A 27,078-nucleotide genomic window follows, 5' to 3' on the forward strand; every position below is an offset into this window, starting at 1 on the left:
CTTGTTCCACATGTGCCTCATGCATAAACGTTTTTGCAGAAATCTAAAATATTCAGGTCTTGTTAAATATCATTCACGTTCAGTTAAGGAGTAATCCTGTATTTTGACCCTTTAGTAGCAGTAACAAAAAGCCAATGTTTGGGGGGATACACACCAGAGAAACATCCTGAATGAACTGAGAAACAGTTGACTCACTATATATCTGAGCTGTCAACTGCAAAAACATTGCAAGAAAATGAAACGTATGGTAAAGAAATAAAAACTATGGACACAGATTGGTGTTACTGAGGAGAAGGTGGTGTGGAAGGAAAACTGCAGGGGGTGAAGGTGGAGCTGATTTTACCTACTTTATGTAATGACAGCTGCTTCGTCCATAACAATACATCAGCATTTATTTGTTTCTTACATTTGTTTTAAGAATCTAAAACTATTAAGTGTAATAAAAATCAAATATTTCAACTTTAATTCTAGTGAAGTAAAAGTAAAGCAAAACAACTTTATTAATTTAATTTCTAATTAAACACAGTACTTCAGCAAATGTAACCCTCAGCTGTAGGAACCCTTTCACTGTCACACTGTGTGAAACAGCAGAACATAGGTAATGATTTATTATCATTAAGCATCATTAACAGAACACAGCCAGACAGCGCGTCCATAGGAAAAACATTTTATTGAAAAACATTTTCAGTTTGTAACAGACTGGTGGAATGTGTGTAATTTATCCTCACTTTGAAACTGCTTGGAATTTTTGAATGTTAAAATCATTTATTACAGCCTGGCCATCTCATACTGCAAAGAAGAGGTGGAGGAGGGGGGGTTGGGGGGAGAGGGGGGCTACAGCCACCCAGTCACCATGACGTGAGTAAAGAAAACCAGGGGCAGACAAAAAAAACAATGCAAATATAATACTGTGTTACTTACAAACTGGACTGAAATTAAATCATAAACCAAACAGAAAAAGGAAAAAAAAAAAACTAATTCAATAAATATTTATGGTACACACTTATGGCACAAATATGCAGCAGTCGGTTTGGCAACTTTTCTCTCATTTTTGTAACCAAATTACCATGGAAACAGTGCAGAAGGGGAGGGAGCGGGGACACGGACATGGGCTTTTCCATCGAGCGCTAGCTAAAATACATAGCAAAAAATTCAAATTTTATACAAAACATCTTACTTTAAGAGTTTATAAAAATGTTTTATTGGGTTCTGGTCAATATTTACATAAGCTATTTACCAAAAAAGTAGTATGCTCTGTTTTACTGAAGTGAATTCCTTTTTTTTTTCTGTACTTTTTTTTTACCTAAAAAGGTGAATAAGGCTATTGTAACAACCCAGGATCCATATACAATACAAACATTAAGGTATTTACAGTTTCTTACCTACAGAAGTACGGTGCAAATTTACTGAGTCAAGTGACCAAGGGCTGACCATACGAGCAAGGCATTTTACAGTAGCCTGAGGTGCTTCTCCTAGCCCATGTGCTAAGACTCTCACAGCATCACTACCACGTTTTTTTTTTTTTAAAAACAGGCCGAACTGATCCTGGTCCATGTTGGGAGAGTGTTAGTTATGTGGCAGCTAAGAAAAGGGCGTCAGATTAAAAGAAACTAAGATTGTCATATTTTGCCGCAGACAAAACAGCAACTAAACAGCCATTTCTTTGTTGTGTAAGTGTGTCTTTATTCACCTCTTCTCAAATACCTGTTCAGGTGGGATATATACGCTTTTTAATGGTTTTCATAGTTCACAGTTTACCTTAGTACTACGGCACATACTTCAAACAGAAAAGGTTCAAATAATACTACAAATAATACAGGAAAAAACTAACAGCAGGCTTGTGTGACGTACTTTTGCTAGTTTTGTGTCGTTTGTTTGTTGTTACATCTTTCATTGGTTAAGAACACTTTCCATAGGTGTGTTTTTTTTTTTCTCAGAATTGATTAAAAAAATAAATAAGAATTGCATATTTGCAGATTTTGTGGCCTCTTAGAGGCACAAACCTCAGGTCATACAAGGCTTGGCTTTTCGGTGAAGTTTGACCATGAACACATGATGATGACAGTGATGGGCTGACAGATGCACGGGGAAAGCCTAAGTCACCCTTCTGATCCTAAGCCAAACATATTAAAGGATGGGAAGTCACTTCAAAATAAACTTGGTCAACTTGCACACACGCACGTACACACATGCACAGAAGATATGATAAATGGGGTGATTTGGGGAGGGGGCCACTGGTTGATTATAAGATTTATCCTTTGGGTGATGCTACATTGAGTGAGTGTGGGCGACACAGCTACTCTGCCTTTGTGTACACCAATGTGAGCTCTTTTGGGTTGTAAAAGTCTACGGTCCTCAGGCACGGGGGGGGGGGGGGTGTACAACGGGGGCTCGGGACCGAGCCCCAAGTCTGTGGACGCTGGCTCATGAAGAACGGGACTTAGTGGGTCATGGGATAGCAAATGATCGAAAACCTAGATTGCATAATGTGCACTTACACCATAATATATTAACATTACTTCTTTTTCTTCTCCATACTGCCTGACAACACCTGTGCTCTATGTGTCTATCATAAATAGATTCTTCTTTTTATTTCCTTTTCTCTAGTTTTCATCTATGTACTGTCCTTTTTTTTAAATGAACATCTATTCTGCACTGAAAAAAAGGAAGCAAAACCAAAAACTCGCTATAAAGAAATGCAAATGGAAAACTGCGACTCTGTGGTCACTGTATAGATGTAGATGTCCCTGTGCTTTCATTTTAAATGAGACTAGGAGAGCACCAGTCGCGCTGATTTTCGGCCTGTAGGGCAAACCGTTTGCCCCGTCGGGGGTAAACATGACAGTACCTAGAGCTGTTTTAGTCAGCTAACATCGATTAGGCCTCTTCATTATCTGATGCGAGGGGAACTAAATGCAGCAGTAAGGCGAACTGGATTTCTTATTGCCCCTAACACTTTCCTGTGTAAAAAGCCCAGGTTCTAAAGGAACGGAGGTGAGCGCTTGCTACAGCCACTCTCCCATCTCCAACCAAATTGTGTGTCTCTCTCTGTCTTTCTCTCTGTGGACTGCTCTGAAGAGAGTGGAGGTACTGAGAATGGGATGTAAAAGTGCTGCACTAGTTATACGAAAGTCCTCCCCTCTACCCACGTGCCCCCTGGGCAAACCTGACATCTCTGCTCTCTCTCAAGGAGGTGGGGACAGGGTGCAAAAGTGAAAAGAAAAAAAACATTTACTGCCTTTCACGCTCTTGCCACTCCTTGCAACTGCTAGGACACTTGATCGTCACGTTTGACAAAAGGAAAAGAAAACAAGATACGACCTAAGACAAGCTAGGACATGTTGACACAACCCAAAAAACAGAATAATAATAATAATAATAATAATAATAACAATAATGGGAGGGAATCTACTTCTTTACTTCAAGTAACATGTGGAAGATTTGCAGAAAACTGGGGACCAAGAGAAACGGTGGAACCCACACTGAAACCCAAACAGTTCACATTGACTGGTGAGACAGTGTGTCTGTGCGAGTGGGTGAATGTGTGTATGTGATGGTGAGCATGTAGGTGGTAGCGTGAATGAGTGATCTCCAAGAGTCAGTCAGTAAAGTTCCACATCAGTGAGAGAATCTTTCCTCTTCCCCCCCCCCATCTGGCTGGTAAATCCACAGTCTCTCTTGTCTAGTGACCGTCAAGGGAGGGCAGCCATTTTGTGAGTTCATGGTCAGCCCATTTGCTCTTCTACCTGTTCTCCTCATATATTTTTTGTTTGTTTTTTCCCTCCCTTTTCCTAAGCAATAGTCTCTCTAACGGTGAGGTTAAAAACTCCTCCTCTTGCCCAGTCAACGTCCATACATCCAGGCGTCCCTCAACAGCACTCAGTTCCCGCACAAAATTGCTGGCCGCAGTGAACAAAACAAAACTGGAAGCAACACTGGGGAAAGAAGAGATTGTCCTCTCTGCTTCCAAAAAGCCCCAGAGAGCAGCAGCAGCAGCAGCAGTGGCAGCAGCAGCAGTGACATCTCTTCAGCCCTCCAACCCAATACCATCCGCACCGACTGTGACCAAACCAGAGGACAAGGTGTCACTGTAACTTTGAAGAAGGGAAAGAAATTGACAAAACATCAGAGGAGAGGAGTCTACAGAGTGGGAGAGAGAACAAGAGAGAGAAGTGAGAGTTTGCAAAGGCAGGGAGGGGTTTTGACGCCGGTGCCAGCCAAATCCGAAGTCCCGCTCTACCAGTGGGCTGTTCCAGTTAATCTCTTTTTAAAGCTCCACCTCAGACTTTGTAATAAATGTTGGCCGGACTCTGAGGCGGCATCTCCTGGACTATGTAGACTGGGTGGCCGTAATCGCCGCTGACCTTCTCGTAATGTGGGCAGAAGACGCTGTCAGCAGTCCTGAGCGGGATGATGATGTCGCTGGGCTCTGAGCCGTTATTGTTCCCGCTGCCGCCGCTCCGCTTGGGCGTGGCCAAAGTGCTTAGAGACAGCGTTGCTGCGTGTTGTGGTGAGTGTTTGCGATGCCGCCGTCGATACTTTAGCAGCAGCAGCACCAGCATGATGATGATGATGATAAAGATGACGCTGCCGGAGGCGATGCCCACAAAGATGGCCACCTCTGAGCCAATGATGCTGGAGGACTTGTCGCCGTTTTCACTGTCGTTGCTTTCTCTAGGCGATACATCTGTGAAACAGAGAAAAGGAAAGTTAGTACCGTGATAGACTGATTTTTTATTTAAAATCCAAGCTTCCTGACTGGCTTCATAAAACCTTCATGAGGCTTTATGAACTGTTTCCAACTCGTCTGTGGAGTTTCCTTCTCAATATTTCGGAGCGAGGCTCAGCCTTCTTACCAAACAGAAGATCAAACCCTGTACATCCCAGGCTAATGTGAAAGGACTCATTGTGCATATCTAAGACAACACAGGTTTTGAAAGAAAAAGAGCTGAAGAAGAGCCACTGCATAACAGCGAATTAAAGAAACATCAGCAAATTTTGGAATTGTAAATAGTCAAAACCTAATTCAGAAATGCCGAATATGGCCTCCAAGAAGAACAATGGCAGTCGAAGTTGTGTCTTTTTCTGCATTTTCTTTTGATTCTTCTCAATCATCATGTCACAGCAAATGTGCAAGAACCAGGCCAGCAGCACAGTGACTGAGAGGGAAGCCTGCCTATAGAGGGCTTTTTAAAAAAAAGGTCACACTCGATCAGTGGCTATTCAAATTCAGCCAGTGAAGACTGCAACCTTGAAACTAGGACAAGCACAGCCTGATAAGAGATACAACGGCTGGGGAGACACAAGCAAATGGCACTTAGATAAATTGCATTTTGAAAGACATAAAAAGTAACTTCATTTTCTAACTAACAGCCCCACAGGGAAGAGAATAAGGAGGAAATATTTGATGTCATTGTGAGGCATCAATTATGAAAGCCAAGCTGCGCTCTGTCTCCTAGCAATGGACACTTCTGGTTCCCATCCAACACTCAAGGCGGGTGTGTTCTGTTCTCCCCGGGACAGGAGCGTGTTCTGCGAGCAGGCAGGAATACTGTGTCTCCCTGTCTGACGCTGTTCTCATGAGGGCCTAAAAGTGCTTTTGCTGTGGATAGGCGATGGCAGGCGGCCCGAAACAAGGATCCTTTCGTTGTTTTACAAGGGGATTATGCTGCCTCAGCTGCTCTGCCCATAGTACTCTGTTGCCCATATGCTCCTGCTAATGGTCAGGATAGAGAGATGGGACATAAAAACGTGTGACAGACGACACAAAACGAAGAGCACTGTTGCCGCGTGGATGTAAAGGCTGATCAACACGTTCGAAGTGGGACTGAAAATAGAAAACTGTCAGGTGAGGCCACACCTTCAGTGAACCAACAGAAAGAGGGACAGGCCTGAGAACTGTTTATGTAGGTCAGCCTGCTTTTTGTTCTGTGGCCCTTCCTGTTTTTTTCTTTACACACAGCTCACTCCGGAAACTGCAAGTCTGATTTTGTTCTTAGGAGATTTTTAACTGCAATATAATAGCAGAGATAAGAGCAGTCTGCACGTAGTCGGCACGTCGGTCCGAGCTGTAATTCAAGGCCCGAAACAAGTGTGTGTCTTTATCGAGAACAGGTTGTTAAAAAGATGGCACACAGCGATCGGACCATTTTCCTGAAAATGTCACTTAAGCTGCGGGTCAAGGTTGGAATGGAACCAGCTTGGAGATACCTTGCAAGTCCTTGAGAGGCCGGAGATGCCTATCAGTTTTATGGGCAACATTCAATTACTGGCTGATGAATCGCTGACCTTTCTTTCCTTCACTTTCCACACACACACACGCACCTTGGTGCCTCTAGCAAACACACACACGCTTACTTAGCGCTATCTGCTCCTAGCTGGCTGAACAATTGTGCGCCCAAATGCCAACTTGTTACAATAAATCCTGCACTCAATTACAACTTTCCCAGCATTTAAGGTCAGGATAATTGACCTCACCTGACTTCTCCAGCACATCGTTAGGGTTGTAGGTCTCCTTCCCATCTGAGTGCTTGGGAAAGAAGGGTGCTCTGGTGGGGGTGTCTTTGGGTGAAATAGGGTCAGAGGGATCTGGGAAAAAAGCAAAGACAGAGGAATTAATAGATGTGTCTGTGTGTGAATTACTGATGGACCTAAGGGTGCAGGTCCAGAGCTCCAAAGACCCTTTATTTCATAATTCAGTCATGTTTTTTTGCTGCATAGGACTGGACCTGAACGTTTGACCTTTCAAAGATATGTATTAGTTTTCAAATTGCAGATATTCTCATTTTTTCCTAAAAGTGCAACGAATGACTCCAAAGCACATTTTGTCTGCACATTCTTGTCACATATTTATGCTTTTCTAAATTAAATTGTTGAAATATGTTGACCTGCTGAATGATTTTGTCTTCCAACTTTCTGTTGGCTACATGTCAATTCGTGTAAATTGACATCTGCTGCTTCTGATAACCTTGCACAGAAAGTAAGTACGTTTCATAATCCAATGGACAGGTTAAGGTGACTGCTACGGCTGGAGGATCATGAAAGGCTTAAGAGAGAATGACCAGCATCTACCACCAGTTTACACGGTGGGGCTATTTCCATCAGGTACAGTCCACACAGCAACATAATCAGCGGTCCATCATGCTGACAGTCATTCTAATCCGAATTTGCTCATGATGTTTGTCAGTAATATGCATTCAACGTCCTTCCCCCACCCCGATTGAATGTTTTAGTCCAAAGCTCCAGGGCGCAAAAAGCGGATGGTTACAATTCTGCTGTGGGTCCATATGTTTGTAACTGCTGCTGACATGTGTACTGATTCATCTTTTTGGTTCTAAAGCTGCGCAGACTCCAACATAGTTGGCTGAACGGTGAAGTCACTCATTGAGCATCTGCTGCTAAAATCACCAGTGCTCTCAGGTTGTGAGAGCAATCACAGTGATCGTACATTTCATGTGACAAATCCACTGATTTGTGTGCATCTCCTCAACACTGGGGCTGATTTTCAGCACTACAAAGTGTTAGATACCGTTCAACACCTGCTCTGTTCCTCCTCAGAGTGCTGCAGCTTTGATTAATTCCTTGACCTTCAGGGATTCTCAATAGCACTGAAGCTGGTGTTGACAAGAAGGCCAACCCCAGGAAATTACCACTCTGGGTGGCAAGTGTGCAACTGATTTATGAATAATTATCACTATAATTAAGAATAGGGCTTAGTATGTCTGCAGTGTGTGTGAGTGTGTGCGTGTTTATTTCAGAGGCAGTGTGTAGACACTCAGAGACGGTGGGAGACCAGGTTCCGATCATGTGATTACGTGTTTACGTGCATCTAAATTAAATTTGCATGTGTACAAGGTCTTGTAGTCGCTTTCTGTGCATCTGTGCATGCAAGCATTCAAAACTCTGTGTGTGTGTGTGTGTGTGTGTCTGTCAGTGCATTAGACGCTAGATTACATCTCCTGGCCCCTCTCAGCCCCAGGTGTCATGGAGACGATGGAGTTGCGTGGAGCTGTACAGCCTCCTATGACCTCATTAGGGCACTTTCAGAGTCTCACATGATTTTGTGCAATACACGGGCGCTGCATTATGGCTGCCGCACTTGCCCCAGCAGGCATACAGCCGTAATTCAATAATACAATACTCACTTTGTCCCACTTTCATGGTTATCTTCATGGACTTGGTCTTGCACACTCCCCCTTCCTGGTTGTCAATGCCCTCCATGGTGCCGTTAGATGTAGCTGCAGCAGACAAGAGAGAGGGGAGCAGGGTTAGAATGAGCTGTCACTGTGAGCATCTGCTGCAAAAAGAAATGTGGCTATATGCCTTTAAGCCTATCTCAGAAAAACAGCCACTTCCTAAAGATGACAGAGACATGGCAAGGAGGAGGGATATGAATCAAACCCGCATTAATATATTCACAATTCACTCGTTCATCACCTCCACACTGTCTAAATTCTGTGGAATATTTCACATCCACAAAGTCAATTAGCTTGAGTAATTGTGACTGTGATATCTCTGACCGTGCTGAAGGAGGCAGTTAAGGGAGGTGATGAGAGGCGAGGGAGACAATGTGGCCGTGCTGGCAAGCCGAGTAAAATTCTTGGACTTCTCATGCATTAGTGCTAACGACACACCACAGACCGGTAGCCAGTTATTAAAGAACACACTTTTGGATTTTAAAAGGGCCTCAAACACTTAGATCTAAAAGCCAAATTTGCTGCCATGTTTACCAAACCAGATTTTGCCTACAATATGAAAAAACAAAAATATTCAGGGATGTAAACAGAAGGCATTTGAAAAAAAAAAAAAAGGGGGCACTTTTCCAAGAGAGGTAGTGAGAAGAAGGGGAAACAGAGGGAGGGAAGTAAAGCCTCAATGGCCTTTAGATGAAAAGAGCTTAAGGGATCTTTAAAAGGTGTTTCAACAGCAGAAGTGCACTGCTAAACACTATGTTTAAGGGCCAGCAGCATATGTTGGGAGAGGAATCTGGTGGGGTGGTGCAAGGCATCCTGTATCTGACAACAGATGCTTTGAGGAGCTTTTTTTGAACAGTAAACTGCAGGTTTGTTAGGACAGAAATCGAACATGTCCAGATGTGGCCCACAGCACGCTGGCCTGCCAAAGGCATCAACAGCTGGATGCTTCCAAGCCCATAATAACTGCTCCTCTGCTTTTATCTGTGCTGCCCCTGGAGACCACTGGGCAGCACTGCAGTATGCTCCCATCGTGAGTGGGACAGCCGGCAGGCGAAGGGGGGGTGTTGAACAAGAGCCGGTGGGGTAGGAGGCCTTGTGGTCTATCAGGTCAGTAACACAGAGGCTAACGAGCTGCCAGGGCTTAGCGGCTTGGCTCCCCACCAGCGCTCAGTGGCCCGCATTAACTAAACCTGCCCCCCACCCCTCCTCCTCTTTTTCTTCTTCTCCTCCTCCAGCTCTCTCCTCCTCTTTTTCCCCTTTCTTGAACAGCACCCCATCATCTCCACTTCTCTCTCCTCTACCTCTTCCTTCAAGCCCCTTTCACCCCTGTAGTCGCTTCCCCATCCTGCTGCACACACCCTGTGCCATCCCTGCTGCACTGTTTTCTATCTAGTTCAACGGAATTGAAAGGCAGGTGCCTCTGCAGAGATCCCGATTGAAATAGCTTTGAGAAATTAAGCCGTGCATAGCTCGCCACTTTCTCCTTCTCCCTGTCACTTTTTTTTTTCTTTTTTTTGTTTTTGCTTTGCCTCCCTCCCAGCTACCAATCATTTTGGTCCCAATCCTATTGCACCAATGAGACGGTGATGGGAGTGGACACAAAGAGCATGTTAACAAGGACTCCCTCCCTCTGTGTCGCCTCCTCTCTTCCCCTGTCTCCTTCTCTAGCTGACCTATGGCTTTCCAGTGAAGACCCGAAAAGCACATTACAGACAAAGCTCCTTAAAGGCTTGTGCTGCTGTGCCTCTATGTGAATGTGTTTATTTTCTAAACCTGTCAGCCCAACAATCCTGCAGCATGCCCTCAACCATCCTAATACAGTTTAGCGACCGATTTGTGCAGTTCGAGCTACATGAATTCTTGAGGTGCACGTGTTTTCAAATGTACTTGTATCGTTCTCTCTATCAACACCTCTCCACAGTGAAGACGACTACTTTTTTAAGCTTGCTTGTAACATTTCATCACATTTTACTGACTTCTCAAAAAAAGAAATAACATTCAATCCTGATTGATTTTAACCTATTTAAATCCTTCTTCCACTTTAAATGCAGAGTAAACATCCACTCTCGATGCCAAGGCTGCGGACCCGGCAAGCCTGACTTGGATTTAAACAGAATTTAATTGTCGAATCAGCTCAGGCCGCCTGAATGACTTGGCCTTCCTCAGCCCAGCCAGACAAGGCTGCGAGACTAGCTGGCTGGCGTTAACCAGCTAATCCCTAATGCTGAGGGGAAGACGGTAGGAGGAGAGGTGGGACAGACCTGGTTCATACAAGACCCTCACAATTCGATTTAGTCACAATTACTGGAGGCATTACAGCAGCCAGATAAGACTCCCAGGCAGGGAGGGGAAGATGGAGAGGGGAACGGGAGCAGGAAGAAAACGAAAAAAAACGGTGAAAAAGATTAACCCACTAGTGCAGCAAGCAAGGAGGAAGGAAAAGAAAAGCTACTATCACCATTCAGTCTATATGAGCCATGAATTGCAGTCTATTATCATACCGTTGGCCAAGTGGCCATGTGGGGTGTAACAGAAACACACACACACCTTCAGCCACACATGGTCTCAAACAAATGGGAAAGCACCAAATGGTGTCTACCTGTGAAATTGAACACAATGAGCATGTACTCCAAATCCCACCCCCCCCGACATTACACACAGACACTGCAAGTCACCCCACCCTTACCCTCCTTAACTTAATTTAGCCTCCTTAACTTAATTTCCTCCTGTTTATGTGGATTGCAGCTCACAATTGAGTGTCTGGTTAAACACGGGGTGATTTTCTACTCTCTTAATTTGATAAAGACTGTGAGCCTTTAACTCCTCTTCCTCCTTTCCCCTAATGAAACAAGCAAACGCATGAATTTTTGCTGTACGCTAATGTTCGAGCTTCATTTGACAGTGTCATCTGCTTTGAAATTGTAGATTTGACCATTGTTACTATAACTACTTATATAACTCATAACACAGCAAAATATGTGGAGTCCAGTTCAGTTCTGCTTCACTAACACTGCCAAGTTCTGTGGGTATAATTAATACACAATGCAGAGCTGAAACACAATGCTGGACTGCTCATAAATAGTGGAACAGAGCAAAGGCATGGCAACCAGAGAGCAACAGGAAAGCAAGTGTCGTTCACAGAGAGAGAAAGAGAAGAAGTGGAGTTTAGGGCAGCTATGATCTAAACTGTGAGCATAATTGCCATCCATTGTGTTGCCGTGGAGCATGAAGCCGTCATCACAGTGCTGGTGTTGCGAGGCTTAATCCTCATCACAACCATGTGCCTTAATCGCTTGTGACAGGGCGCCTTCTCATTTAGAGACTCCGGTGACCCTCAGACAGAGGCAGGGGGCAAAGCTGGGTCACCTTCAAATACCAAAACCATAATAAGCACCACCACTACTAATCACAACTGCGTGCTTGCTCCAGAGCATTAAAAAATCCATTATTTAGATCCACTTAAGGTTTATAATTAACTCTCAATTATTAGAGCAGTGAGAAGTGGGCTCATTGCAACTTTGCGTTTAAAAAGTTTGACCGAAACAAAACACATCCTCTGTTTTTTAGCATCTTCCCACACGTAGTCACACATTAAGCAGCGACTATTGCTGATTAATCCTTTCGCCCATTTTCATAATGTGATAATAATGCCACCGGCAATTTAATACTCTGAACTTTGCAGGACGGGAGTGAACAAAGAATCAAACTGAGACCTGAAAGCACATTTTAAAATCACCTCATAGGGGGTTGTGTTTTCTGTTGTGAATGAAGCTGAAGGTGATTAAAAACTCTTGAGAAAATTTTGTTTGTCTGCTCTGACTGCACCCTTGTCCTTCTCCTGCCCTCTCTAAACTCTCTAGCTCCTTCGGTCCCTTTAGCTCCATCTCTTCTCTCTCTCTAAAGCTCTCCTTTGCTTTCATCACTCTTTCTGCCCCCTTTCCCTCCTTATTCATGTCTCTCTCTCTCTCTCTCTCTCTCTCTCTTTAGCTCATGTAATCATCTAGCTCACTAGGTTCTCGGCTGCAGGCCATGCTGCCGCAAACAATCACATCAAACTCATCTGCTTTCAACTGGAGCAGCATTGTGCGCCAGCCACTTTAAAAATGAACACACACACACACACACACACACACACACACACCAAAACACACACATTTGTATGCCCAAATAAGACGCGAATATGCACATATACAACAGTACTTTCTTAGCATGCGAGCAGATTCATCACATGAAAAGCTGTGCACAAACACACACGAGCAGACAATAACACAATACACAGATTTGAACAACTGTCTTTGCTACAGGATGTCACAATCAAATCCTGAGCACTGAGGTCACTGTTGTTTGAATATAAAAGGGTGGTATTGGAATTTGGGGTGGGATCCAGCATGTCCCTCTAATCTAGGTCTAGCCTTGGCACAATTCACAACACAAGGCAGGTCTAATCCAATTGGTTGACACTCAGATCTGTAGTATTGATGTGGGGGTCTTGGCAATTGTGAGAAGAAATGACGGATTAAATGCTGGTTAATTAATTACGTATCGAGTGTTTACTCCAAAAGACTAATGAAATCCTCATCCTCAGACAGTATTATGCTCAATACACTGATGGCCACTCACGCACAAAGAGCAAAATGCTTTCATGCAGAGGTACACAAGGGCATGTTAAGTGTCCTTTGTAATTATACAGCACCATGAGGTAAATTCAACCATGGCTCTGACCACACCTACACTCACCTTTCTCTGACTGTTTGTTCTGCTTTGCAGCTGCTTTGTATTCATGCTATGATGGAGGCTTTCAAACTGTCCGGTTCCCGATTCAATACCTCAAAAAGGAACGGCACTAAGTGTACAACATGGCACCACAATGCAACTGCAGCAGGCTGTAAAAAAGTTGCAAAATAGGGACCAGAGCTAGCCAAGAGAAGGCAATTAACAGCAAAACATGACACACTCCAATGCAGAAGCAGCTCCCCTCTCTCCCCTCTTCAGGCTACACATTAGCATTTTGGCGGGATGGCGGCAGCAAGGGGGGTGGGGGGGTGGGGGGGGGGGGGTGGAGGGGAATTTGCAAAAACTGCAAAATTGGATTTTTCCGACCCCTCTTTAAAAGTTCTAAATTGAACTTTCCCACCACTCTCTCTGTTCCAACTTGTCGACTCGGCAGGCTGATGGAGAGCAGGGGCTTTAGCATGAGACGGGGGGAGAATTGAATATTCTTGTCTGCAGAGAGCCAGATAAAGTCAGGAGGACTGTTGTGTGTGGAAGTATAGCTATGTCTGCACAGAATCACTCCAAGCTGCAACTCCAGCCTCATGATAGACAGCGCCCCTCTTCGAATATCACCCCATGTGCCTCTTTTGCCCTCACATGCATGTATCTCTGTCTGTGCCACTTGTCCCCCTATATGTACCTGAAGTGGACCATGCTACACTCTCTCCCATGTCTTCCATTAACCTCAACTTAACCCTGTCTTCCAGATTCCGTTCGCTACAACGCGATCACATTGAGCGGCAGGAGCGCAGGCAGAGAGCTGGGAAAAGCGGGGTAAGCAAACACCAGCAACTGCTCATCAATAATTAACTGCAGCGTTTGGATGGAAGGAGCTGAGGAGGACCGGAGAGGGGAGGGTGATCATGTCTCTGTGTGTCTTCAGACAGAAGCCTTTGTAGTTCTCTGGTCTGGTCCTCTTCCTCTGGTTATATTTGCGTGCGCATCCACACCTGTCAGGTTTTGTCATACAGCTTATTTGCCACCGAACCAAGGTAAAAAAACTAACAAGCGTATGTTCTCCATTGAATGTATCACCTGCAAGACCACATATTTACCTGTTAGTCTCTAACAGAGCCAGACATGCCCCATCATGCAAATATCCTGCAGCTATGACACATTAGTGACAGAGAAGCCACCTTGGCCTGTTTGCTTTTCAACTAGCTTAAGTAAATGTGAATCAGTAAATTATGCCAGACAACCTGTTTTTCCTCAAACAGCTGCCTGACAGAACTCTCAGCAGGACTTCTGAGTAACGTGGAGCCGACCACTGCAGGCAGTGTGAAGCCGAATCTGTACAGTCGAGAGCAATGAGCTCTTCCTTTTCACATTTTATTTGCAAAATTAAGCTTCACCTACTACAATGCAAGATGGATAAGATGCCGTGTATCCTGCTCACTTTTCTTTTCCCCTTTTCCTTGTAGTCACTCAAATATGTGGCCTTCCCCTACTGTGACAGCTCACAGATGGCTGTGGCAGAGCCTCACAGATGGTCCTATCTGCGGCGCACCCCCCCATCAGCACCACACAGATGGTTCAGTCCACCTCCAATGTTTCCAACCAGGGGGCCGTCACTAAACCACATCAGAACTTCCTCCCAGGATGGCGTTAGTACATCACGGGCAATCAGCAGAAAGGAGTGGCACACCGTGCACTGCGGGACTGGATGGTGAATCACTTCGAAGCCAAAAAGATATGAGCTGCAAAGTGTCTCACACCTTAGGATCTTTACGGGTTCTGTGTGCTTCAGCCGAAGTTGTTAAGCTGCATCGTCTACAAACCAGTGCTGGAAAGGTGCAGGGTGATTTCGGAGGCTGTTTATGGTTTAAGCATTCTTAATCTCTTTAAACATCAGAACTACTCATCGCTCCAATATCTTTGAATGGTTTGGCTTTATGATACCCATGCTGGATCTTGCCAGAGGCTTGATTTATACTGGAATCAAATCCCAAAGGCTGAATCGTTACAGACCCCCTTTGAACTGTATTTTAGCATAACTTCAAACGGTTCTCAAATGTTTACCATGCACTTATATCAGTAAGATCTCTAGAAAAAAAAGCTTATTTTTGGATCTTGTCAGTGTGGAATGATCCAGAACCCCCCAAACCGCCCCTTCAATCCCAGCTTCATTTTCTTGAGTGTGTTTCCTGTATTTCCCAGAATGTCCATTAATAACCTTTAGGGAAAATGTATGAAGTCACCTTCAACTGGATGTTACACATTGAGAGAGGAGCTGTGAATGTAACATTGTCTCCAAAAGTATGAGCATGTGACTGATGGCAAAAAAAAAAAAAAAAATGGCAAGTTTTAACAGTACCAAACTGTTGTACCCCTTACTGACCAGAACAAGACAGATCTAAAACCACAGAATGAAAATCAAGTCCCCAGCAGGTGCTCCTTCAACACTGTCAAACTCTAATTTATCCTCCCCTCTAAGGAGGGAATGGACAAGTACTTACAGATGATGTAGTAGTCTTTCCCCCTGAAGAATTCTAGGCCCCACAGGTTGGGGCTGAACTCCTGAAACTTGAGGGTAAACTTAACGTCCTGGTCGGGCTTGACGCAGTTCAGGAGCGGTGTGTCAGCCTTGGTGATGGTGCAGCTCTCCAGCTGCTCCCTGGGCACCATGTACACCTTGTAATACTCTACACCATCACCCACGCCACCATCCACGCGGGGACACACGATGTCCAACTTATCCCCAATTTGGGGATATAATACCACGCCTTGGCCTGGCACAAATCTGAAAAAAGAGAGGCAGGGAAGGATTAGTTAGCTGCAGAAACACTGATGATTAGTCATTCATTATACATTGTAGACTGGAGTGTTTGCGATTGAGCCTCTCCATATCTCGCAAAAATGAGAAGTCTGCTTAATTATTGATGTATTAATTACTGATTGTGTCCATTAATTTTAGATGATGAAGGATAATGGTAGAATGTGTGGTGTGTGTGTGCGTGTGTGCGGCATTAAGACATTCTAATATCTGAAGATAAAATCACAGAGCTTTCTTCAGCATTGTGGCAGCGATGGAAGGAGCGAATAATTAACTGGATAGATGAGGAGCTTGCCGCATGCGAGGGAAATGGCAGAGCAGTGCTGGCATACAAAACAGAAAATTAAAAACCAATAAAAGCTCAGGTTGATGAGGCGAATTCACAACAGCGTGAACAGCAGCACAGACACGAACATGCACATAGCCAGGGAGCCTGGAGGGCTTTGTTTGGGAGGGTAGTTGAATTTCCCTAAATGATTCCCAAAAGTAAAATAATGTTGCCATTTAGTTTCCAAGTACTGAGAGGCCCTGCAACATTCCTGTGATTGCACACGCTCCCACACACACACAAACACACATTCACAGTTGGAGCTTGAATTAGAGGTGAAACCGTGTATTTATCTGCTAAACGAATTTGCCCCACACTTTGAATACAATTTAAAATGTTAACCGTAGACACCCAGGAGGCTTTTTATGGCACACTGTGAATACTGGTATGAGCAAACACAACAGGAATGCATTGCGAATACTGACTAATGTAGATGATGGAAACATCATAGTGGGGCCTAACACTGTAGGTTTAACATGTCAACTATATTCTCTTGTGATACAGTTTGGGACCAGTGGGTAATGATGGAGTTCCTGAGCCCATAACGCAGAGATGAAACTGGTGAAAATAAAAGTTAACATTTTTTAACCTTGGATAATCCTTATAGTTATAATAGACACTTTTTTTTTTCCACTATGACATTCACCAAACCTAAGATTACAGAGAAAAGCACATGCAAATGCATTTGAGCTTATAATACAAATTCACAGGTCCTGGTGCTGCAAAATGTATTATTTTGTAATTTATTTTGTGACAGTGTCACATGCCTCATAATGCCTAAATGTTCTATTACGCATAATAGTCTATAAAGAAAAGAACCATAAATTAAACGCTGCAGTGATCGAAACAGAAAGATTCAACGTGTTTTCTTGAATCATCAGAATTTATTGGTAATTTTTACTTTTGTTCCTGGAACCACTCAATCATATTTGTACAGAGTATACTGTAAATACAAGGATATATACTATAAACACTGATGCCTCTAAGTGGACAGGCCCACATGTTATTCTTGAATGAAAGTGCATGAGAGTCATAAGCATTGGCTCATTTCAAAGGCAATGAGACCGAAAATAACACAGTCTTTTAATCTATCAGTGAGGACGTAAAGGTCTTTACTGTTTTTTTTTTTTTTTTCACACAATAAAGACAGAGGCTGGTACAGAAGCCTTCCCATAGGGGACATGGATTTATTATTAACAGGTCACTCACTGAAATAGCAAGAAGGAAATTCAATGCAGACGTGGATTAACAGGTACAGTTTATAGATTTGCATTTATATATTTTCTCTCTGTGTACTCTGTCACATTCACAGGTTTTGTCTGTCCTACGTCGAGATACAGACGCACAATATGTCTCCGTCCCTCTCGAACAGCCTGCACATGCGTATAACACACAGGGACACAAACACATGTGTGCCCACACACAGCAGCTAACTAGGCCGTGCAAATATTTTCTTGTGCCCTCAGGGAACACACTCAGTGGTGGTACAGTGAATCCAGTGAGGGACACAGCAAGCGAGACAGAGAGGACCGTTATGTACGTCTATGCATTGCAGTTGCAGCACCATCTGGAATCATCGGTCTGTGTGTGTGTGTGTGTGTGTGTGGGGGGGGGGGGGGGGGGGGGGGGGAGTGGGGGTAGTAAGAAGTGGAGCACGGAGATCAAGAGGGACAGAGAGGAAAGGTCATTAGAAAAGCCACTTCTACAAAAATACTATGGAGTTGTACATAAGAAGCACTCATGCATGTGTGCAAGTGGTCTAGTGAATTTATAGGTGAAAACCTGCATGTGCTTAATTTAAATTGACGTGTGTGTGTGTGTGTGTGTGGACATGGCCATGGCTGTATGTAGCATAGACTGTGGTGGAGGTGCTTGAATACTGTGTCTCCGTAAAGACAATACTAAGAGATAAGCAGCAGATCCCTGTCCAGCATCTCCACGTCCTCACTGCCTTGGTCCATCACGCTTGACTTGCCAGGAACCATGTGGAGGAGCATTCGAGATTCCCTTCACATCTTAGAAACCAGGGCTCTCAGGTTATGAAGCTCCAAGTTTGGATGAGAGACTACATTTAATGCTACAGTTCAGCAATTTGTTACGTACTTCTGTTCCCACACTCCAATACTGATATCAACATTATATTTGTGTGTTCAAAGTTACAGTCACAACAGGCTTAATTGGGCCTTAGCATCACAATGCTAGGTACAGGCTAATAGCTAGCCTGATTTATCCAGTGTCCAAACACACTATTCATTAATATTCTGTTGTTACTCACACCTTGTTAAAAGTTAAAAGAAATGTAGAAATGTGTGGTTTGTAGTGAAAGGCATCAGATGGAACTACATACTAGTCCATAAGTGTGGCCTAAAGGTAACGTTTTGTACATTTTTTTTAAACCACACACAATAAGAAATGTAGAATCTATCATTTTAGGGGAAGTAGAGTTGACATATGGGATAAAGTGATGCTTGTATGTGTTGAGAAGGTTCCTTTACACAAACATGAGAATATTATTTAATCTTATTTAATTAAATTATGAAAGTGTTACAACAAGACCTTCACACACACACCCTGTGTGAATACAGGCCCACACCTACTGCACCTTTTCATACCAATATGTAAAGCAGGGAAATAACTCTTTCTCTGAAAACTACTCCCAACCTGGATTTCATGCTGTGTTTGCACCAGTGCTACAGTTAGCAACTAGCAAGAGGTCAAACACAAGTTCCCCTACACATGGAGAGCTACCGTATATACTGTAACCCACAGGAGAACATGGCGCTTCTTTTTGCACACAAACACATAGTGGGTGTGTGCGATTCAGTATCATAATGGCCGTATCCGGTTCTTTCAGTGTCTGAACAATTCAAAAATTTAGATCTGCCTTTGCCAGGGGACTAACACACTCCATCCTCTCTATTTCACACTTGGATTTTAGCCAGCTGGTTTACAGTGCTCTATAATGAAAGCGTTCAATAAATGCCGATGCAAAAAATACAAAGAGGAATAAAAACAGTTCGAATGTGGGTTTAAAGATAAGCTGCCAAAATGGCTGATTAAGAGCAAATATGAGCTATTGTGGATTGTCTCAGAAAGAAAAAAACACAAAGGGCTGAGGAAGCGATGAAGACAGAAACATTGTCAAGATGGACACGCATTCATTTGTTCGACACCTCCCTCCTGCGTTGGCTGTCTGGGGAAAAGTCTGTGTCGGAAAACAGACACCTGGCACACAACACCAGGTGACACAGACTGAGGCTGATGAGCCTGATACATCTACTGTGTTAGAAGGACCCAGTTCATGAAGGGGGTGGGGGGGGGGGGAGTTCGGGTGAAGAGGAGGGAAGCTTGTCCTGCCATCTCATGATTATAAATGCATTTGACTCCCACCCACAGGCCCCCCACCCTGCTTTAAGACACACTTGGCCTTTCACCCCTTTTTGTTTTCCAGCACTCCTCCTTAACTCTTCCTCCACCCCCACCCCTACTTCTACATACCCCCTGTCCCCCCATAAATATTCCTGACTGTAAGAGCTGAGAGAGCTTCCCATTAAATGCTGTTCAGTAACAATGGAAACAATAGTCTGTATGATAAAAGAAGGAAATACAGACTGGCATAGTATTAAACATGAGAAGTAGTATAAATATGATTTACATTCATTAGACTTAACTCATTTTACTCATGTGCATTTCTTAATTACATATTTGCCACCCACTGTTCTGCTCATGGGACAATTATGCAGAACATTTACGCTGCTAGTACTACAAAAAAAATAAATAAATAAATACATGAACAAACTATCACAAGAAGCTCACAACTGAAAAACAATAATTGTCTTTCAATTTAGGGGAGTAGATGTTCTTTGATATTTGTAGCAAAGTGAAACATTTGAATTATACAGGGGAAAGCGGGTTCAACTGTAACGCCTGTTACACTTGACCCGACCTTGTTTTTCGAGTTATGATAATACACACGTATTAAGCTTTTGAAAGAAAGAGATGAGTACGTTTAATTTCATTTTAATTGTATATTAGCATACATAACATATTTTTTTGCAACTTATTTACTCGTATGTTTTTGTTTGTAATACCTTGTATTATTACACTCAAAAGTAAAATCTGACATCAAATAAAGTCGCACCTTTTCTACAGAATATGACTAATTAATAAAATAAATTCTCAAACTCATGTAACTTTGACGAACAGATGTGGAGACTTTGAACTCCACTTTGGTTTTCACTAACACCGAAGTGTTACATTGGAGCCCACTCCCCTCCCACTTAGAGATAAATAACAGAAGCTCAGTTCGTGTTTGACGAGAACTCTGTGCTGTAATAATAACATAACATTTGGGTGCATAGATGTGAAAAAAGATCTACAGCTGAATCCTACAGTTTTGAATGGACCAAAAAACACTTTCTGACTCACAAATGTCAACAAGCTGTAATGTTCGTTCTACTGCAGCACCGAGCGGAAGATATTAGTCTGTTAATCCTTAAGCTGATAAGTAAGTACATTTTAATATTTCATTAACTGTTTAATCAAGCAAAAATCATAAATATTTGCTGACTTTACCTTCTTAAATTAAGGGATTTGCAGCTATTTTATGTTTATGCCAGTGTGCACTGAATATCTTCAGGATTTAAATAATTTGTGACAGAAGAAAATAAACGTTTCAGTTCAAACTGTTCAGGTCTCTGGTTGGCTTTTTCAGCGGTTTAATATAATAAACTCTTGAACGATCAATTAAAAGAAATTCCCTTTATATAAATTAATAAGGACAATAAAGTGAGTGCGGGAGTACTGTAGAATTTTTGTTCACTCTTATTCTAGTTTGCTGTCGTGTCGCGCACCATTTGTCCTGCCCCACAACGAGGGCGACACTTGTCGAAAAGTGTCACTCTGCAGAATTTCTAATCACAGGAGGTGACGAGAGCACGAGGGAGACAGAGACAGAGCGACACAATGCGCAGCAGTACACATCTTCATCGTGTTTCATCCATCATCCTCCTCCCCTTCTCTGCACACACAAACACACACACACACACACACACCAATTGCTCGAACAAAGCAGGGAGAAAAGTTAACAGAGACAGAAAGAGCCAGAGAGAGAGAGGCTGAACGTTCCTCTCATCTCTAACCACACTGCTGTCAGGCTGTTTGGTGGGAAGGTGAGAACAGCCACAGGTGCCTGAACTCTTTCCTCACCATCTCGATGTTCCTGTCACTTAGACAAAAAAAAAAGCTTTTTATAATTCCGAGAATATAATGAAATAGCAAAATCAGACAGCTGCAATTTTCCTCCAACAAAAAGCCTTCTTAGCTTGTCTCAGAGAGCATTTTTAACTTGTGCGTGTGATGGTTCTACAGTGGACGTCAGTACCTGCTCTGCTTTCATTGTGTTGACACTAAAAGTACGGATAATACACAGTCGAGCTTGCTTAAAAAAAAAAGGGAGAGAAAAATGTTTTTCTTATTTGCAAAATACAAGCTGTATATTATAAGTTAAAGTTGTTTTGTGAAAGTGAAATAGAAGCCATGTCTCTCCCCTAACGTGACAGACCCTGTGGATTCAGGCGCACAGGTGGGCTCACACACTCCCGGAGACTTGAAAGTGAATTTACCGAGCGGCATCTGCTCTTCTCATTTATCTTCTAACGGCCTTTTTTCACCTTTTTGTTTGGTGACGTTTTTAGTGTGTGTGTGTGTGTGTGTGTGTGTGAGTGAGAGAGAGAGAAAGTTTGTGTGGAGGGGGTTCAGGAGCAAATGGAGCATAGGAAAAAATATAATGAGGAGGAGGAGGAGGAGGTGTGGACCTACTTCCTGAAGTTACAACCACTGCATCTGTCGCCAGTAACACAAAAACTAACCAGACAAAATAAGCAGACATCTCAGCCTTTTTCTGTCTTTCCCTCTTTCATTCCTCGCTCTCAGACTATCTATTAAAACCACTGGGCAGCTGGATTTGTGTGTGACAAAACAAGAGCTGCAGTGGCCTTCATGGTGTAATCCCCCCCCTCTTCCTCCTCCTCCTGCTCCTCCTTCATTCTCTTCCTGTGGCTCTGAAGGTATGAGGTAAACAAAGTGAAGCGAGCGGCAGCGTAGATATTTACTGCTGATCAAGAGCAACTGTTTGAATCCCAGCTGCAAGGCCAGGATTGATTCTAGCTGCAGACAAAGGAGGAGGGGGGGGGGGGGGGGGGGGTTTAGTGAGGGTTAATCCACACATGGTTCTCCGCGGTTCCCCGGCTTTCGCCCTCAGTCGGCCAGGGTGGACCGAGGTCTTCACACTGACTGTCACCCTGTCCTCTCTGCGCTCTGTGCCTTTGGCCCTACCTTTCATCTACTAATCCAGGCCTATGGGATTTGAGCAGGCATAGACGTAATTACCCTCCTCGCCCCAAGGGGCCCCCGACGCTTTCTTCTTTTGCTCTCTGATTCATTTGTCTCGCCATCTTTCCATTCTTTCTTCTCCATGTTATTTTATTACACAATTCTAATCACAGACTCTTCTCTTGACAGTAATTATATAAAAAAAAAAAGCCACCTCGTGTAGGGTGGCAAGGATGGCTTCACTCTCGCTGCTGCTTGACAGAGCTAAAATTCTAATCTTTTTCTTTCTGCGCTCCAAAAACAAAAGGAGAAAGAAAAAGGGGAGAAAAAGCAAAATTAGACGCACTGCAGGGGTTTTCGGAAGGAAGACGGAGGGAATGGTTATGACGATGTCAGTCATTCATGATGGACCTGCCACACACGCACAATCATAAAAAGACCCACTGAGGTGCCCCCGTCACTGCCCGGTCACAAAGGGCCTCTGGGCTTCTATGTAATCTGTTAATGAACTGCAGTTGGGTTGAGGGAGCGCTCCTTTTACATAAACCATGTAAAGCAGGCCCCTCTTTTGTTTCTCCCTCCCAACTACAAAATGGATTACCAGGAGAAGGAGGTGTGTGTCTTTGTGTGTGTGTGTGTGTGTGTGTGTGTGTGGAGGCTGTAGGGTCATTCCTTTTTTTTTCCTTTGGAGGTTCATACATGAGGGCTGTAAAGTAGTAAAGCGCAAGCAACAATGAGGTTTAATCGACACAGCCGTGGGCTCTGTATAAGGATAGATGCACGCACACACACACACACACACACAAAGACTAGCTGTTGCTTTATCCTCTCCCCCAGCCCACACACACAAAAGGCATTAGACTGGCCCCGGTCCTTCACATTTCCAACGTTCATCCTAACACAAACTCAAAGAGAGACGCAGAGGCAGGGACGGCTCAGCCTGTTGAGCACACTGCTGACCTCCTGAAGAAAGATCCTCTGTTTCACAGAGAAGGAATAACTGATGCACACAGAGCCAGAGGTCTAAAACGAGGGCTAATACAAGTTTGGGTTTTTCGTTACTCAGCCCACACTTCTTCAGAGTTATGTTTTTGTCTCACAGTTAGGACATTCACACAAACGTGTCCCTTCTTCTTCATCAACACCTCCTGCTTGAGAGTGAACAATAAGAGGAATCAATAGTTGGGGGGGGGGGTTTAACAACTGGAGAACTTCACCCACATTGAGCTGGAGTTCTTCTGTCAGAGGTGTCTGGGATCTTGATAATGATATCACTCCCTGGCCTTCTACCTCTGAACTCCTCACCCAGACAGAACGCAAAGAATGTGCACGGGCGCGGCTAACTCCACAGAATGCCCCCTGTATTTGTGGCAGCCCCAGGCCTGTACCCGCCTCAGAGGGTGGACGGCGCACTTTTTCTTCTTCTTCTTTTTCGAATCAAAAGTGACACGACAGCTGAAATGACATACTAATTTCTGAGGATTGCAGCACCAAAATGGAGAAGGTTTCATGTTCTGGCTCTGTGAGAAAGTTATTTTTCAAGTCCTAAATGACTTGCTGGGTGAACCTTCTATAGAAACAAAGGTTTAGTGAAAATGTTGTTTGTGAAAATGGTCTAATATTGTAAAAGAAAAGGCACCGTTTGCAGTTTTTTTAATTGAATGTTGATCCGGCACTTTACAAGTGTCCTTAAAGCAAATGTCTCCTAAAACTAGTTGTGTTTGTTCGTGTGGCCACAGCCTGTCTCAACAGCAACATTTTGAATCAAATGGAGGTGTCCACAGTGAGAGCTCAACCAACAGTAACCATTTTCAAATGCCTTTTTTTTTCTATCTGAAAATGTGCTAAAAGTACAATTTGGTGCACAGCATGGACCCAGATGGCCACGGCAGTCTGAGGAGGCTAGAAGGCCGAGGGTGCTGCGTATAGAAGAGCAAAACAACGCAGCAACTCCTGTCTGCGACACGCACGGTTCGACAAGACTCACGTTCATTTTCACCAGCTACTATTATGACGCATCAGACACCTGTTACTGGAGACGTTCTGATGGGCTGAAAGACAAAAAGCGAGGGACAGGGACCGGAGCCAAAAGCTGAATTATTGAGTGACTTGGGGATTTTGGCCGTGACGAAACGGCCACAAAGAGGGGCGCCCCCCGCTGGGCTGAGTCCAGGGGTGTGAAGGGAAAGACACATTTTTTTTTTTTAGTATTTGAATAAAAGCGTTTAAGCGTTTGTTGAACTGTGAGTATACGTATTAGACAAATGGAGCGTCAAGATTTTTTAGACTGTCCATTTGGGAGCGAAATGAGAATAAAGGCACAGGGGCCTTTTTCTTCAAATGATCACCTGCACGAGGTCACCACTACTGCACCATTAGAACAAAAACAAAAATCATACACTCTGTGTCGGACAATCTAAAGTTGCACATCCTAAAGCGGCCCCCTCTCTACCGCCGTGACGCTTCACGTCCACATTTTGACCCACTGGAGTGCCGCTGCTTGCAGGCGCAATAAGATCCATTAGAAATTCACATCTCACCAACTATATTTCTAACTAACCACTTTAATTACTGGATGATTTGGAGAGAGCGCGGAGGCCCGGCCGAGAGTCCCACCAGCTCCGCAAAGCCTCTGCCTCGTCTTGTTCAAGCACAACTCGGAATCACCTCTCCTCCATTTCTCTCATTAATATTATCTCCATTATAGTTATGACTGTTCCTAACCACAACCGTGGGGAAATAAACGGGCCTGCTAATGAGCTCAACACGGCTTCAAATGTTTTTTTTTAAACGACCTCGGACCTGTTACAGTCAAATCTGAATTATAATACACAGAGCGGAAGTGATTATGTGCCGACGAGGCGACGCAAAACGCTACATTTCAAACTCACATTACCTTACATGCGCTGCGCGCGACCTAGATGAGCGACACATCTAGCAGATTCTACATAAATATGTCCATAAACACGCACACACTGCTGAGCTGTTTTCTTTCTGTGGCACCGTGGCGCACACGGCCGAGCGAGCCGTCACTGTCCACTGCGCGTAAATATTAATTCCCAATGCTGACAAGACACAAGCAGTAATCACTTCAAAACTAAACTAATGAGACAAGAGAAATCATCCTGAACTGGTGAGTATGCGGTTCTCATTTTTAACATATTATCCCGTGTGTTTAACGCCGATGTTTGTCAGAAACCACAAACAAAACTCGGCACAAAAACTGCTGGAGCTACGCCAAAGGATTATTATGAATGCTTAATTATACACACGCGCGCCTGCACGTGCGCGAACAGCCAGCTTTTATTCATTTTTGACCAAATCCGATTTTCAGACGCGACTCCAACAATCGCCGCGGTTTATTGTAGCGGAAAAGAACTGTGTGAATTAGACTCTTTGTTCTGATCACTGTGTGGTTAAGTGAGGAGCCGCGTACAAAACTGCCCGATATTAACTCTTGTTATTTACGCACAGAAGCCAATAAGAAATTCCTAGATTTTCGAACGGACTCTGGCCCACGGGAGAGCGTACTGCACTATATGGGGCCAGTTGTCAGCGCGGCTTGTGCTCCACTTACTTGGTATTTGTTGTATTCCAGTAGATGGACTCCAGGATGAGCGCCCGGCACACGTCCACTTTGAAGGCAATAAGCAAAACTCCAAAATAATATCTCCGCACCGAGTCCCCCATTGTTAGCCTGCGAGCCTCTCGTCGGGTGACCAATCCGTCTCAAAATGACCAAATGTGTATGTCCACAAAACAAAAACAGGAAACTAAGAAAAAAAAATCAAACAGAGGATAAAGGCTCCACAAATGGCTGACCGTGGCAAAAGCTTCACCTTATATCCCGATCCAGTGCGCACGGGCCACAAAGCCCTATCAGAGCATCTCCAGATGAAAGACTTCCAAAAACCAAAGGCGCACGGCTGTAGTTCATTCAGCAGACAGTGCGTTAATATTCTCCTCTGTTCAGAGCGCACACTTCAACCCGTTGTAATACATCCCTCAGAGAGAAAAAGTGGTGGTGTCCGCTGTGGAGCGGGTGGCGAGAGGAAATCAATACAAATATAAATCCCCCTGCATTATAGTCCAGCAGTGCACGCAGAAATCCAGAGCAGCAGCAGTGAAAAGGACAGTGATGGCTGGGTGGTGGAATGGAAAGATATTCCCCTTTCAGCTGGTGGTTGTGAGCAACAAACTGTGGGTGGCAACAGCAGAAAAATGAGAAGGGCGAGACAACGAGGTCGGATGGTCAAAATGAAGAAAATGATCAAATATGAAAATGAAAGAAATCAAAGGAGCTGGAATGGAAGTTCTCATACTAGAGGTCCCAGAAGCAAGTGCTGCGGCTCAATCCTGCAGATCCGTCCCGAAACGCCCGCAGACCAAACGCAGGGATGTTGCCACAGCGCTGCTCCGAAACCTGGATGGAAAGTAACTGCAAAGGAGCGCGACTGGGAATATTTGGTGGAGCTGGTTTTGCTCAGACCCCGCCCCTCGCCGACGCTGATTGGTCCCTCGGCGTTGAAGTCAAAAGGAGCGCTGCTGTCAGTCAAAGCGGGGCAACTGGTTCACTGTGGTGACTAGTGGTGAGCAAAATGGGGAGAAATTAAAGTGGAGTTTTGTTTCTCCGCAGACTGGTGGACGGATCAGGATATGACCCGACTAGATGGTTT

General features: G+C 44.0%; 1 protein-coding gene across 1 annotated transcript; it reads right to left on the reverse strand.

Moving 5' to 3' along the window:
• Positions 1-651: 651 nt before the first annotated feature.
• efnb2a (ephrin-B2a) lies at positions 652-26,848 on the reverse strand. Its single transcript, XM_067516046.1, has 5 exons — positions 25,980-26,848; positions 15,425-15,708; positions 8,145-8,237; positions 6,478-6,588; positions 652-4,687 (listed from the first exon to the last, which is right to left on the reverse strand). Exons 1-5 carry the CDS (start codon positions 26,090-26,092, stop codon positions 4,281-4,283), a joined length of 1,008 nt encoding a protein of 335 aa, XP_067372147.1. The 5' UTR covers positions 26,093-26,848; the 3' UTR covers positions 652-4,280.
• Between the last annotated feature and the right edge of the window lie 230 nt (positions 26,849-27,078).

Source organism: Channa argus, chromosome 9, assembly GCF_033026475.1.
Source record: "Channa argus isolate prfri chromosome 9, Channa argus male v1.0, whole genome shotgun sequence".
NCBI lineage: Eukaryota > Metazoa > Chordata > Actinopteri > Anabantiformes > Channidae > Channa > Channa argus.

What these genes read in the sequence shown, in the direction of transcription:
- efnb2a (XM_067516046.1), bottom strand. Translation starts at nt 26,092, where the DNA reads ATGGGGGACTCGGTGCGGAGATATTATTTTGGAGTTTTGCTTATTGCC. An exon ending in GAAAGACTACTACATCATCT is followed by an intron (nt 8,238 to 15,424) that starts GTAAGTACTTGT and finishes TGTCTGCTGCAG; the next exon opens with CTACATCTAACGGCACCATG. An exon ending in CGATGTGCTGGAGAAGTCAG is followed by an intron (nt 4,688 to 6,477) that starts GTGAGGTCAATT and finishes TCTGTTTCACAG; the next exon opens with ATGTATCGCCTAGAGAAAGC.